The 16,631-nt window shown below is 36.1% G+C and overlaps 1 protein-coding gene across 1 annotated transcript in view; it reads left to right on the top strand.

Moving 5' to 3' along the window:
• The window catches only part of dctd (dCMP deaminase), a 46,284-nt gene that overhangs the window by 7,334 nt on the left and 22,319 nt on the right, over window positions 1–16,631 (top strand). The window contains 2 exon segments of the mRNA NM_001017639.1: window positions 3,039–3,174; window positions 12,002–12,118. Coding sequence (NP_001017639.1) covers window positions 3,039–3,174; window positions 12,002–12,118 — 253 coding nt within the window.

The following is a 16,631-nucleotide window of genomic DNA, read 5'->3' as shown; positions in this document are numbered from 1 at the left end:
TTCACATCATGTGTGACTAAATACCGTACTGTACCATATCACTTTTTTGGCACCCTTTCGAAAGGGTACCAAACACGAGAGAGTACCAAAAGGCGGAGCTAGACATGCATTTTACAGGTTTACAGAGAAATGTCATTCGCTTGCGTAACAAGCCAGAATGAAAACAAAGGAGCTGCCTTGTTTAAAATACACAGCCGAGAATACAGCATAAATATATATACATATAATAACAAGCAATGGTCGACCCGGGCTCAAACAAATCTTGTCGTCGTCTTGACGAACAGCCACAAAGCCAGAAAGATGAGCAGATTTACCCTGTGCCCCTTATTTTTTTTTACGAGCCAGTCTGAAGCGCGAGCGGTTTCGCTTTCTTGCTTGCGTTTGCCGCGCGTCTATATGTAAAATAACAAACTTCTTGAGCTGATGATAATAACGTGCGCTTTATTATTGAGGTGCTTTTGAAATCCTATCCTGTCAGAAACAGAAAAACGCGATAGTGACACATTCAGAAAGAAAAGGACAAATCTGAGAGTGAAGCGCGAACAAAAGAGTAGCCCGACAAAACTTGGGAGCAAATTGTTTCAGCAACCTGAATAACAAGCAAACTGCCATGTTTATCATCGCCTTCTGGTCTATTCTGAACTGGGGACGACAGAATTACTCTCTAACAGAGGTTACATGTGCTGGTGAAGATTACAGACACAGAAAAAAGGTTTGCACTGACTGTGGGCTATGTTGCGTGATGTTTATAAACCTAAATATGGACTAAATGTATGTTGTGTGTAGTGTTTCTGTAATTAGTAACATCAGAGACTGTAAGGGGTTGTATGTGTTAATATATGAAGCATTTATATATTTTTTTATATAATTGCAGATGTTACAGAAGACTATTTTGCACTGTCATCGATCTCTAGTTATAATCAAATTATGTTTAGAGAATGGTTAGTAATAAACATTTATAAACAAGTATTTATGTGTATAAAACATCTGTTTTGTGAGAAGTGCTTCTCATATGATTTGTGAACGACCTGTACAGCTTTACTGTAGACTTTTATTCGAGCGAGAATGACGTCGACTGAAACTCTCTGTCATACACCAACCCCACCAAAAGGGTACCCTTGGTTGTGGAAAACGCAAGCCTGATAAAGGTGACCCGTACCGACCCGACCCGAGTCGTACTGTACTGTACCAGTCAGTGGAAAGGAGCCATTATGCATTTCTCTTGTGGTGCATGTGCTTGAACTAATGTCAATAGAACAAAATTTTAAATGTAACCAGTAGTGTGGTTAAAAAAGGTATTGATATTTCTAGAATTGTTGATACTAAAATATTTGAAATGATGCATTATCACTTTTCTTTATATATGTACACGCTAAATCTAAGGATGCAGCAATTAACCGGTTTCACTATTAACTGCACCATAATTTGTCACGGTTAATTCATCGAAAAAGCTTCTCAACATTGCGTTTCTGCATGGATGAAAACTTCTGCAACTAAACAAAGTTGTGCCAACTGTGCGGTAGTTCAAAAGTTCAGAGCATGTACTCAGAAGTGATTACGCACACACACTAGATTAACTATGGCTGAGGATATTAACTATGGACTGTTCACATATCCTCTCTTTTGTCTGAGCAAGTTCGCTATTTCCGAAGGAGTGGCATAGTTTGCATGCACATATTGGCCACGATGCAACATACTCAGGCTTTCCAGGCCGGCTAGTTGAAAGAATGGTATGAGCGCACCGCGAGTCATGTTAAAAGAACTGACCTGTGAGCTTCATACTTTGTATGGAATATATACATTTCTACTCCAAAGAGAAAAAAACACAAAAGGAAGATACCAAAAATTTTTTTTATATAGTTGGCTCAAGGTTTTTTAAAGGTTCAAGACACTATCAAGTACTTAAAAAAATAAAAAAAGGATTTATTTTTTTAATTTTTAACTGATTTGTGTATTTTGAGCATCAACCATGACAAAGTTAGCACCTGTCAGCTTTAATTGTGCAGAAAACTGCATAATTTTGAGCTTTTGTGAGCTAATTTCATCTTCCAGGTTTAAAATATATTTTGGGGTGGGATCAAAATCGGTGACGTATCGCAAATCTGCTAGTGGAGAGATGACGCGTCGGTTTCTTATTATCATTCATGGCAGAGTTTTCTTATAATATAAGAAGACCCTGCATCTTAATTATTCATGAGAGCGTGTGCTTTTCAAAGCTCAAGCAGACCTGCCAAGCTGTGAGACTCAATGACTGGGTGAGACTGCATCTGTGAAAGACAAACAGAATTTAGCCGTTTATGAAAGGTTGTAGCTTTATGTGTTTGTTTCCTTGATTCTCAAGGTTTGTTGTATGTTTTTCCCTATGATGCTGTAAGGGCAGATATAGCAAAACTGTTGGTTTGCAGCAAACATTTTTGTTGGGAGAGCTGTATGTGAATTGGAGAATGGCGGACTGTATCTTTTATCACTTAAGTTCATTACCATTCAGACACATCACATAAATCCATGTTGCTGTGTTCTCATATTTTTAAAATTCTCAGGATTACCGACAGGGCTTATGGTTGAAAAAGACATTGCAAGAGACCTGCTGCACTGCTATCCACTGTTTCTGCATTCAGACTCGGGGATTGAGGTGGAGAGAAGTCCCCCTCAATATTCTAATTTTAGCCCCTGCTTTGGCATTATTTTCCAGCAGGATCAGAAATAAAATTGATATATATTTTTTATATCCTCATATTTTGGCCAAAGTACTTCCGCCATGTATAATGCTATCAAAAAGGGCTCCGAAAATCCCCCTGGATTCCTCACACCCAGCCCATGCTCTCTTTGAACTTTTGCCCTCTGGCCGGTGTTAAAAATCACCACCAGAACCACCTTTAAATACTACACATTGATGTTTATTGATTTTTTTTTCTCCCTTTTGTTTTTATTACTGTTGTTTATTATTTGTGTTCTTATTGTCTGAACTGTGTACTTTCTGAACGTCCTTTGCTGGAAGCTGTTATTGGAAAATAACATTTCCTTCTATTTAATTTCAGGTTGGTGCCTGTATCGTGAATCAAGAAAACAAGATAGTGGGTATTGGCTACAATGGCATGCCTAATGGTTGTGATGATGACCTGCTACCCTGGTCTCGCAGCGCAGATAACAAGCTGGACACCAAATACCCCTATGGTGAGTTCTGTGCTTGAACTGGCACAGTCAATTACCCATAATTATAAGACACTCTGCCAAACACACGCTCACACAGACTGGTCAGAATGCACGGCAACTTTAAACACTTGCAGAAGAGGCTTTTTAGATTTCAGACTCTGTCGACGCAGCACATGGTGTCTGTTAACGCAGTGCGGAGATGTGTATGCTCTTTTGAGCACATGGTGGCATTAGTTTTCACCTGCGTGAGGCTGATGGAGGAGATAAAGGTGGAGCTGCTGAGTGAGGGAATGGCCAAGGTCACTTTGTGGCAGCTATTAGCATGAAAAATGGAAATGAGCTGGAGCTGGCGTTCCTGAAGGCGGCACATGCCAACTGTGGACTTTGAATGGGCCATACTGCCAAAGGGAAGGTGTGATCAATCAGTCTGGTGCTCGGCTGATCTTCTGAACTGTTTGTCAGTCACACTTTTCACTCTGGTTTATGTCAGTGAAGAGGCTTGTGTAGATTGTGTTTGTTTTTGTTGTAGCAAAGCCAGCAAAGGTGGATTCCACGAAGTGTCTTAAAAGTTTAATTGAAAACAGAAAATGAGTTTTGGCTTGGTTCTGCAGAGCTCATTTAGTTTTCGGAAGTATTTGTCTGTTTTCATATGATGGTTATTATGTGAATCAGTCAAGTTTAATTCACAATAATACATTTCTGATCTGCTATGATCTGATTTCCAATTGTTATATATTAAATAAGTGGCTAAAAGCACAGGATACATAGATCAGTAATAAATAATGTATTAAAAATTACATCCTAATTTTATCTTTTGAATGATTTGGTCAAGTTTGTGTTTTTAAAAGTTTGATCAAGTTTGACACGTTTAAATTTGGACTGTTTTTGTTCTTGTTCATTGTTTTAAACTTGTAAAACTCATTCTTGAGGTGCAGCTGATCACAGAGAGGTAGAACAGATAATTTAATCCCAGTGTTTTAGCAAATCCTGTTTTGTGTGGATATATTTATACATGTTAGTATGGAGACAAGTTATCACGTGCATGTCAGTCAATTCAGTGGGTGGGGAAAAAACACACTCCTCTGTCCCTTTACGGTGGGCCTCAAAACAAAGACTATAGAAAACTCAAGACCTCTGATTTTCTTATTTTAAATGGGGAAAAGTGTCACGGTCAATATGACAAATTAAGTCCCGCCTACTGGTACAAGAGCCAAGCATCGACCGTTATAGACTGACATTTTTTTCTGGGGGCGAAGCTCGTAACAGACTTATGATAGTTTTTTTGGTCTGCAAAAAGACTGGAAACTCAGCGAATACTTGCTTCACAAACATCAAAAATATATCCACATAAACTTGAAATCTACTTAGAAATTAACCTAGTGAACTGGAAAATGAGTTTTTTTTTGGTTTAGTAATCTGTATGAAACAAATGCGAGGTACAGTAAACGTGTACATGTAAACAAATTTGTCATGTCACATCGTTGTCATTTATGAAGGAGATGAAATTATTTTTTTTAATTTTGTCCTTTTCCTTTATTGGCTGGTTTTATTCACTGTCTATAAAAAACAAGAATCATCTTCAAGGCATTAAGTTGTTCTCAAAAATTTTTAGGAGTTCCCCAGCGAAGTCTTGCATACTATTACGAGCAGCAGGTGTTGAGGAAGGCACATAAAATACTAGGAGACCTCACACACCCCTTAAACAAATATTTTGAGTGGATGCCACTTCATCGATGCCTAAAGACAAAAAGATGTTCCATAAATTGTTATTAATTTACTTTTGTGCGTGAAACAATTAGGTTACGTAATAAATGAGTTGATTGATGGATTGTTATTATTTTTTATTGTTATTTATTTATTTATTAATTAATTAATTAATTAATTTATTTTTGTGTACTTGATGTTAAGTGTTAGTGTTTATTGTGTTAAGTGTGTCATTCTTGTTGTATGTGAAGCACCAGCATGTTGGAATGAATTGCCCCAATGGGATTTATAAAGTTTTAAACTAAACTAAACTAAGTTGTTGATTACTTCAGAAGACCAGCGCGATCAGACGATCATTATCCAGAGGATGATAATGTGTAGAATGGCCATAAATAAGGTTGGTGTCGTGATCTCGTTCTTTTCAAATATGCATGCACACTAGCTTGGGCACCTTGAAATTATGCAGATTTTTGAACGTTTAGAAACAAAACTTATGAGACAGTTGTTGTTTAAGTTTATTGGTGATTCCAAATATGAAATGTAATTGTAAGCTTGGCAAACAGTTTTCCCCATTTAGACAGAATGCCAGAGTATTCTGTTCAAGAGGCATTTCAAAGATGGCCGCAGAGTGAAATGACTTGGCTTAAAGTGCTTAAAATCACTGGGATACAATTTACAAATACAAACTTGTTGTGTTTATATCAATCTCGTGTGACTGTGGACACTATACCTATCACAGTTCTGTCCAAACAGTTTGTACAGGTGGCCTTTAAGACTAAAAATGTGCACTGGGAAAGTATTGCTACATTGTGAATTCAGATTGCAAAAAAAAGGTGAGGACCTTAATGTTTTACAAAATCGTCTTTCTGTAAAATGTATTTATCTGGACTGCCCTGCTTTTAATGTTTGTAGAAATCTCTTTTATTTAGTAAACATGGCCATTAAATTAGATGCTGATATGGGGTTAAATAAAAATCTACAATAGAACAGGATATGGCTCATGGCATATTTATTAAAAAGTCAATGATTCCTATTCCTAACAGTAAGGCACCGAATAATAGTGATGCTCTAATCAGAATTTTTTGCAGCCTAAACTACATACTTTCTTGTCATAATGATCTGCTGATGCCAGTGACAATTATTTAGACTTTATAAATAAATCAGATGTTTGAAGACACAATATATCAACCTCTGACTAGAGAGTCAGTGTCAATAAAAGAAGTCAGTATAGCACAATTTAGCTAAAAATTTTTTTTATAATTGCCATTTTTATAATGTGATGGAAAAAATTAAATTTACAGCATTGTTACTCCAGCCCTCTATGCCACAAGACCCTTATTTTCAATTGCAAATGGTTTAGCTGCTTATTACTATTATTATTATTATTATTAATACTATTATTATTTATTTATTTATTTATTAGTATTTTTTTAATTGTGATGATAATTCACATGGACATGTTTTTTTTTGTAAATGTTTTTACTGTAATTTGATGATTTTAAAACTTCCTTACTTAGTGTTTTGATTGGCTACATGTTTATTTGATGAGGATGCGATGAGCTATATATCTTAAAAGTGGCAATCTACTCCTTTTTCTTACTTCCTGTAAGTCTTTGGTATTATCATCATGTTATTAATGAACACATTGAGTCATTGGATTTAATGTAAAGTCACATCTACCTGGCATTATTTACGAATACAAACATTGTAAAAAATTGTGTTTGGAGTTGTGGCTCATTCATACATAAAGCACATTTTTATGCAGAAGGATGGTACATCAGTTCCATTCAAATGATTTATTTGGCATATCTCGGACTCTCTTATTGCACAAATGGCACAAATATAAACCATTTAGAGTCGGTAGGAAGTCCCTTGTAGCCTAAAAAAATCCTTGTTTGGAGTCTTTCCAGTAAAATTGCCACAAGTACAAGAGAGTAAATGATGGTTAAAATATAAAGGCCACTGGACACCATAGGGAATTTTTAAATGCTGTTTATTAAAAGTGTTTATTTTACATCTCTCTAGAATATTTGATTGTGATTTGGTCAGTTATGTTGTCCAGTGTTGAAAGTAAACTACGCTCCTCCAGGCAACTGATGTCAATGATATACACTTGCTAGGTACATTTGCTGAAGTAAATATTAAAGTTCTAAAATTTATCTTGTGTACAGTTATTTAGCTTGGTCTTTCAGATGTCCCTGACATGTGTTCTCATTTCATACAAATGCAGCTGCTGCCCTTTTGATTCTGTTATATTTATATTGATTTATACAATGTAAGCATATATATGAGATATGTACTGAAAAAAAGGAGAACTTAAGCATTACTTGTATTGTAAGGTTGCAGTGTTTATCAATTGTTTTGTACATTGTAATGGATTAAAATAAAACAAATAGGTGAGATTTTAAAACGGTTTAGTCTCAAATCAATATCTTTGTCCCCATAATTATGTTTGTGGTTAAAAAGTAGGACTATATTGTGCCCCTTATTCATCCAGTTTTAAAAAGTGCTTTCTTTGCAGAAACTTTGCATACAGTGAACTAATAAATTATTTAGGTTTAAATCAATATTTTTTCTCTGTTTTTTTCTTTTACTCTGTAGGAAGCAGCCATTTAATAAGCTCCATACTTTACGTACAGACAATTTTATAGCAAAATAAACCTCGTCAGGGTGAAGCAAGACTCTTCCACTTCACGTCTGAGAACAGATTGTATAATAACAACTAGTTGGATTTACATTTATTTTAGTGAGCAGTAGGGCTGCACAATATTAGACAAACTGATATTGCGATATTTAGTTTGTTTAGAATATATGTTGTGATATGATTATAATTTCATGAGATGACTTTGGAATTAATTCATGTTTTTACATTAATTGGGATTATTTTGTAGAGCAGTATCTGTATAATGTACAATGCAATTGAACACATACAATTTAATTTTATGGTTTTCTATGGAGTCCAACACTATTGAGGTACAGAAATTTGATAATAATAGATAACATAACACTATGGTGTAGAGCAGGCATTTCCAAACTTGCAGGTGTCCTGCAAAGTTTAGTTCTAACCCCAATCACACACGCCTGGGCTAGCTAATCAAGCTCTTACTAGGCTTTCTAGAAACATCCTTGCAGGTGTGTTGAGGCAAGTTGGAGCTAAAATCAAATAAATAAATAATTAAATACAATTAATTTTGGTTTAGGCTGTCATGGTGGCACAGTGGGTAGCACTAATGCCTCACAGTAAGAAGGTTGCTGGTTTGAGCCTCAGCTAGGTCAGTTGGCATTTCTGTGTGGAGTTTACATGTTCTCCCCGTGTTTGCATGGGTTTCCTCCGGGTGCTCCGGTTTCCCAAACAAGTCCACAGACATGTGCTATAGGTTAATTGGGAAGGCTAAATTGTCCGTAGTGTATGTGCGTGAATGATGCATGGATGTTACCCAGTGATGGATTGCTGCTGGAATTGCATCCGCTGCGTAAAACTTAGTGCTGGATTGCTTGGTGGTTCATTCCACTGTGGCGACCCCAGATTAATAAAGGGACTAAGATGAAAAGAAGTCACAGGTATCAGAAAAACCCATCCAAATGAAAATCTGTCACTCTATTTTAGGGTTAAGCTATGCGATGACTCCACAAATCACATGTTTTGATCTGTGGTGCTGATCAACTTTAATCCCAATTTGACATTGCATATCCTACAATGTGCCTATTGCAGATTGACATGTTGCGATATCGATGCTAAATTATATATTGTGCTGCCCTATTAAGCAGCACAGAAGCTTTGCTAGAAGACATTTGAAATAATTTTTGTCATAATTTTGACTTTCTATGGAACTTTTTTTTTTCCTTTTATGGACTTCCTTTGTTTATGCAGTGACAACCAAATAATCAATGTTGTTTGCAGCACCCTCTGGTGCTGAATATTGTCAGTTCAAGACTGTTTTGAGCAACAGAACTGCAATGTTTAAAGGGATCGTTCACCCTGAAATGAAAAGTGACTATTTACACACTCTTCAAGTGGATCCAAACCTTTATGCATTTCTTTATTCTGTTGAACTCAAAATAACTGTGTCCATGAGGTCTTCTTAAAAAGTATGAAAGTTAGTAAATCAATTATGAGAAAATTAAGGCCTTTGAAAGGTATCAAACAGTCTTAATTGCGTTTTAAATTTTGTTCAAGCGTTGTCCAAAGTGTTTGATCCACATTATTGGTTTGGGCTCGGATGGTCCGGCCAAGCTTCTCTGCCCGGGTGATGCCACATAATTTGCTGCAATCGCAGGAAGGTGATGTGATGCTCTTCACAGGTATTGAAACCATAGAGCGAAACAGACGGCAAAATGGGGAAAAAACCTACACTACTGTCACGGTTTGGCTTGGTTACGATTACAATTTATTATCTCAATGCATTACGATAAATTGACAATGCTTTCCATAATTTTATATTTTACTGCACAGTACCACAATTCTTGTATTAAAATGGATATATAAATAAATAAATATATATATATATATATATATATATATACACCTTTAAAAACTCAAGTACATGCACAGACCAACTGATGAAGAATTCTATTTAATAAATTAAGAGAAAGGCCGAAAAGTTGAAAATCTCATTAAGAGAAAAGCCGAAAACCACTACACAACATGAGCTTTTATGTGTTTTAAATACTCTCGTTCGCCTCCCTCGTCATAGTAAGCTATATAATATAGTACATAAGAGATAAATGATGTCAGTACGTAATAAACGGTTATGATTATTACTGAACTGATACTGAATTGTCCTGGCCTGCATCGCGGTGCACAGAAAAATGATTAATTTTGACACCCCTACCTGTCACTGAAAACAACTGCGTAATTTATTCTTTGAAGCTTTGTTTCTTCCGAGCTTATCTGAGTTCTGTTGCATGGTTGTGCTCCATTTAATTTATTTAACTACAACTGTTTATTAAGTTTAAGGTTAATGATTAAGAACTTGAAGTGGTGATGAGGTCTTAAAATCATTTAAGAAAGGCTTTTAAAAAGGGTATTGAAATTAGCTTTAGGATTCCTGCATATACTCTGAATATTATATATATAATATTATGAACCTGTAACCGTTGACTTCCAGAGTAGGAAAAAATATTATGTAAGTCGATGGTTACAGGTTTACAACATTCTTCAAAATATCTTCTTTAGTTTAACAGAAAAAAAGGTTGAGAGCAGTAAAAGGTGAGTAAATGATGGCTGAATTTATTTTTGGGTGAACTACTCCTTTAAACTTTCTTTCATTTATTCATTTTGCTTTGTTCATCAGGGTTTTCCACAGCGGAATGGACTGGCAACTTATCCAGGATATGTTTTACACAGCGGCAGTCTTTCCAGCTGCAACCCAGTACTAGGAAACACCCATACACACTCACATTCACACGCATACACTACGACCAGTTTAGTTTAATCAATTCACCTATAGTCTTGTCATGTCTTTCGACAGTGGGGGAAACTGGGAGGAAACCTATGCCAACAAGGGGAGAACATGCAAACTCCACACAGAAATAACAACTGACCCAGCCAAGACTCAAATCAGCAACCTTCTTGTTGCAAGGCTACAGTGCTAACCATTAAGCCACCGTACCGCCCCTTTAAACTTTTTGCTGTGTAATTGCACATTGCTTTAATCTTCCTTTTTAACGAGCACATTTCAGAGGATTTCAAAAAACAGGACTGTCCCTAGAAAATAGAAATGTATGTATGGTCATCCTATTATAGAAGTCCCCTCTGCTTTGTCAGTAAGAGGATCACCCTGTAATAACACTGATAATGGCATAACGGAATCAAAATATATCATATAATTTAAGATATTTAACTCTTTTGCATTATGCTCAGTTTGCATTATAATAAATCAAGACTTTACATTTTTATTTGCATATTTTTAACAAAGCATGACACTTTGGAGAACTGAATGTTACACTTTTTTGGGCATTAATGTTGACTGCTTAGTTATTTATGCTGATTTAAGCAAATCCAAAGTATGAACAACAACAACAACAACAATAATAATAATAGTCATCCGGGTGCTCCAGTTTCCCCCACAGTCCAAAGGCATGCACTATAAGTGAATTGGGTAAGCTAAAATTGTTCGTAGAGTATGTGCCCACAGCTGGAAGGGCATCTGTTGCATAAAACATATGCTGGATGAGTTGGTGGTTCATTCCGCTGTGGCGACCCCAGATAAATAAAGGGACTAAGCTGAAAAGAAAATGAATGAATGCATAATAATAATAATAATAATAGTGGTTCTTTTTTTCTTTGTACTGTTTGTGTGATTTTGTGCCACTAGAGAGTGCTGAAATACCAAATATCAGTCATATTGTTTTAACTTGATTTCCCTGTGAACATAATGCCACTTTCACCTTGTTCTCTGAAAGAAGATTAGGTTTATATGTCTTAGCCAGAGAGAATAATGCCAGTTGATGTTGTGTTTTGTCTCACTGCAGTCCATTAATAACAATTTCTTGCGTGCTACCTTTAAATAAATGACCGAGCAGTCAGATTAATAGCAATAAACATATATTGAATGTTATTTTGATGGATTTAGGAGCTCAGTCCCTCCCACGTCCACACGCTTGATCATACTCCATCATGAGCATCATCATGCTTTTCTCTCAGATGTGTGTTTGCGTGTGTGTGCACTTCCAGTTAAAATGCACTGTGTGTGTGTGTATTATTGACATCTCTCTTCCATCATAACTACATGCCCCCTCTCTCGTTCCCTCTGCCTTGTGCTGAAGCTCTGCCAAAATAAACGTGTGTCAGGCTGGTGTTTGGTGGTGCAGTGGTAATGTGCCACCGCTGATGGGCCAATTCATTCTCCGTAATTAAGGCGAGCAGAGTGAGTGATTAGACAGAGCTTTTTCTGGGTGATGTTGTGGAGAGCTGACATCTGTTCAGACTCATGCTTTCAAATCTTTTTTTTTTTTTCCTTTTTTTTAACCGTGAACTGGTGACTGGAGCCTTTTTGTGGTGGAACAGTACAAGCCAAGAAAGCACAGTGCATCTTTGTTGCGAAGCAGAAATGTTAATCTCGGCTATAATAACGCATCATGCGTATGTGAGCGCTCATGACCTCTGCATATTGCTAACTGGTCTTTCATGTGTTTGTTGCAGTGTGCCATGCAGAGCTGAACGCCATCATGAATAAGAACTCGGCAGATGTCAAAGGTTGCAGTATTTACGTAGCGCTCTTCCCATGCAACGAGTGTGCAAAGCTCATTATTCAAGCAGGTGAGTGTGTGTGTGAGTTATTGAGTGTGTATGTTTTGGTTTTTCATTCAATATGATATTTTTTTTTTTTTTTACCTGAAGTAAATGGATTATTTATTTAAAAGTGATTTTTATAAGCAGTAGGTGGAGCGTTAATTGAATTTGATCCAGGTTCTTTGCTTGCTCCATATATACTCACCGGCCACTTTATTAGGTACACCCAGGGTTCATACTGTCCTGGAAAAGTCATGGAGTTTTAACAAGGCTTTGGAAAAACAAATAAACAAATAAATGTTTAGGAAAAGTCATGGAAATTTGTTTAACAAATATCTGTTTATTTAAATATATTTTAGATGATAATATTGGGTACATTTTAAATACAATAGTGCAGTTTGTTTCTTCACAAGACATTTGCTCTCTTGAGTGAAAAGCAACTGGCTGTTTAAGCTTTGACTCTCCTTCACTCGCATTCATTGTAGTTTAAGCTACATTTTGAGTGTGGTGTCCAGAAATCTCTTACTACGAAGGTAAGATTCTGTTAGTGCTAAAGGCTAATTTGTACTATTTTTATGACAGTCTTATGAAAACACAAGGCAACATTTCCAAAATATTTTCACATCGACAACAAAATACTTTCTAAAAACTATATTACAGATAAACATAAACTACATAGATTGTCACATATTTGTACGTAGACATTGTAAGAAACATTAGGTCATTAGATTCAACAAGGTACTGGAAATATTCCTCAGAGATTTTGGTCCATATTTATCTGATAGCATCACACAGTTGCTGCAGATTTGTCAGCTCCACATTCATGATGCCAATCTCTCGTTCCACCACATCCCGAAGGTGCTCTGTTGGATTGAGTTCTGGTGACTGTGGAGGCCATTTGAGTACTCATTGTCATGTTCAAGAAATCAGTTTGAGATGATTTACGCTTTATGGCATGGTGCTTTAACCTGGTTATGCTGGAAGTAACCATCAAAAGGTGGGTACACTGTGGTCATGAAGGGATAAACATGGTCAGCAACAATACTCAGGTAGGCTGTGACGTTGACATGATGCTCAACTGGTACTAATGTGCCTAAATTGTGCAAAGAAAATATCCCCCACACCCTTACACCACCACCACCAGCCTGAACCTGAAATGTATTCAGTGGACACAAGCCCTAAGCATGTACTTCTGTTCTGGTAATAGCATTAATGTTGCATATTGCAGCAAGCGTGTTCAGCGTATGCCTGACTGTAATGTGTTTTTCTGTGAGGGTGGATGGGGCAAACTGAAATGCCTGTTACAGTTTTTACAAGCTGCATTGTTGAGCACAGTGGCAGTAAGAACGTGACATTTCACATAACTTTATTTTACAAACATGTAATTTCTTAATAACCACAGTAAATATTTCCGTTTATAATGCATACAGAAATGAAAGCCTTGTGCCGAACGATTCTATACACTTATTGTTATATATATTTTTTAATTGTGTCAAACTCTTGTAATTTCTCAGAAATTTTAATACAGATTGATTTTCAATCGGTAGTAATCAAATGAGAGAATAAAACATGATCAGTTTATTAAATCATTTGAACTATTTGGATAAAATACAAGTAAAATGTTTCACAAAAGTGATTTGCTGTTACATTTAAAGTATTCTTTAAATATTATTTTAATAACTACTTTCTATGGTACAATAGTAATATTGTTCAAAGTAGACCATCATTTTAGGATGGGTTGAAATAAAGATGTTTCTTGGCAAGTCTTTGACGATACATCTGACCAAATTGTGAAATGTTTAATAATAATAACGATAATAGTTCGTTACATTTTTATATAGCTTTTTTCTGGACACTCAAAGCGATTTATGTATTTCTGGGGGAAATCTCCTCATCCACCACCAGTGTGTAGTATCCACCTGGATGGCACGACGGCAGCCATATTGCACAAGGCCTCACACTACACACCAGCAGACAGGTGAGAGGAGACAGAGTGAAGAAGCCAAGTATGATATGGGGATGTTAGGAGGCCATGATGCACAGATGCCAGTGGGCAAATTTGGCCAGGTTGCCGGGTTTAAACCACTACTCTTCTTCGAAGGACATCTTGCGATCCTGAGAGTCGGGGCCTCGGTTTAACGTCTCATCCGAAAGACTGTGCTCACTGAGCAGTATAGAGTACCCATCAATTTTAGGACTCACAGAGACCACAGGTTGAGCACACACTGGTGGTCTCACTACCACCAATTCCGGCAGCAACGTAGCTTTCCATTGTGGTCTCCCATCCGGGACTGACCGGGCGCAGCCCTGCTTGGCTTCAGTGGGCGACCATGTGAGAGTTGCAGAGAGCTAGTCACGGAGAGCTAGCTGCCAGCTTCATAGAGCGGTCCTGAAGATTCAGAAGTTCATGTGGAGTGTCCACATATAGTGAGACTGAAGATGCAGAAACGTATTGTGTCTGGCACGCTTGAGTTTGTGTAGTAGACTAAACCACTTGTTCATATAGAGACATGCAGAACATACTCCTGCAGATCATAGAAACTAGTCCAAGGCATAATTTGGTTAATTTATCCATAAGTCTGAATTTTACTTTGCTTTTGGATTCATTTTACTGCATAATAGGTCTCCAAACAGGATGTGCACAAGTATAATAATATTATACTGCAACCCCAGTTCATAAAAAACTGGGCATTTTGTAAAATGCAATGAAATCACAAACAATCCTTTAATTTTTATTTTATTGACAAAATGGTCCAAAGCGACAATCCAACATTTTAGAGTGATGGATGCAATAGCAAATGTCTGTGAGGTTTCAAAGTGAATCACTGTAATTTTTCTGACAGTTGTTATTACCATTTCTATTTTTCCTTATCTAAACTGTGGCTGAGTATCTATCTACAATTAAATTGTTGTATTCCTTTCATTTAATGTGTGTCCTGCACACTATTAAGAATATTAAGCTGAAGCTTGACTTCACAAAATTGAATCGCAAATCAAATCGCAATATCAGTCAGAAAAAGTGTAATTAGATATTCATCAAACTGCACAAATCTTTTTAGCTTTTATAAAGCAGCTTTATGCAATATTATGAAAACCATCGTAAACATGGATCTCTGTGAAGGAGTTTTCCTAATGCAACTTGAATTACCTATGAAAAAACACAATTATGTATATGAAATAAAACAAATAAACACTGTAAAAATTATCTTTTAATTAACAGGTTCCAAGTTTTGTTTATTTATGCTTGTGAACTGCATTATCTCTATTTTCTCTGCTCTGTCAACTTTTATTGTTGAATATTCAACAGAATTTTAACAGATTGACTTTGATATTTTAGTCTAAAACAAGATATTGTTTAAGAAATAATATATATATATATAGAACTTATTAAAATTGTCAATAAAAGTCACCTTTTCAAACATTTTAACACCAAAAGCTTTTGGAGAAAAGATCAAGATCCCATAATACAATTCAAAAGCATAAATAAGTAAAAAAAAACATGAATCTCAAAATATGGAAAAGTGTCAATTTACATATATTTGTTTTACAATGTAGGTTAAATTTTTACATTAATACTACTTCTACTACTAATAATATTAAGAATTCCTTACATTTATGTAGCACTTTTCTGGACACTCAAAGCTCATTACACATTGAAAAAAGTCTTCTACACCCGTGTGCAGCATTCACCTGGATGACAAGACGGCTGCCATATTGCACCAGACCGCACACCACACACCAACTGATTGGTGGAAACCAGTCATGTATGATATGGGGATTGATAGGAGGCCATAATGGACAGGGGCCAGTGGGCAAATTTAGCCTGGATTCTGGGGTTAAGCCCTTGTCTTTTTTTTTTTTTTTAATTTAAAGTTTTTTATTTTTTTGAAGGACATATTTGGATTTTTAATAACCACAACGAGTCAGGACCTTGGTTTAACATCTCATCCAAAAGATGGCACTAACTGAGCAGCAAAGATTCCCTGTCAATATACTGGGGCTTCAGGACCCACACGGAGCGCAGGTTGAGATCTCCTTGCTGGTTTCATTGACAACATTTCCGGCAGAAGCCTAGCTTTTCCCATGTGGTCTCCCATCCAGATACTGTTATTTGTTCATTATCAGATACAAAACTTGGTGGAATTAATGTTCAAACATTTTCAGGTAGTTTTAACAAAACCCTGATATCAATAACCATGATAACTTTAATTTTTAATCATGATATGGAATTTTATACTTTTACTTGTGTAGTTCTGGCATATTACTTGACACCTTTCACAAACTACTGAGGAGTTGTAGTCTTATATTATGTTAGGTTAGGCAAACATTTACCTTGTAACATTTTAACAGTAAATATCTTTAGTTCCTGAACATTTAAATAATTTAATAAAACAAAGTTAATGAGAAATTTTGTTAAATATGTTCCAGATTGTTTGGATTGTGTAGCAGCCATCAAAAGTCAGTATTTGTTTTTATGATACAATTTATTTGTTCATTGATATTATTAAGAAGCTTTACATTTTGTATTTTGTATTAAAGG

The sequence above is a fragment of the Danio rerio genome, chromosome 1, assembly GCF_049306965.1.
Source record: "Danio rerio strain Tuebingen ecotype United States chromosome 1, GRCz12tu, whole genome shotgun sequence".
Classification (NCBI taxonomy): Eukaryota; Metazoa; Chordata; class Actinopteri; order Cypriniformes; family Danionidae; genus Danio; species Danio rerio.
Note: the sequence above shows the minus strand (reverse complement) of the source record. Positions and strands in the feature narration are given on the sequence as shown.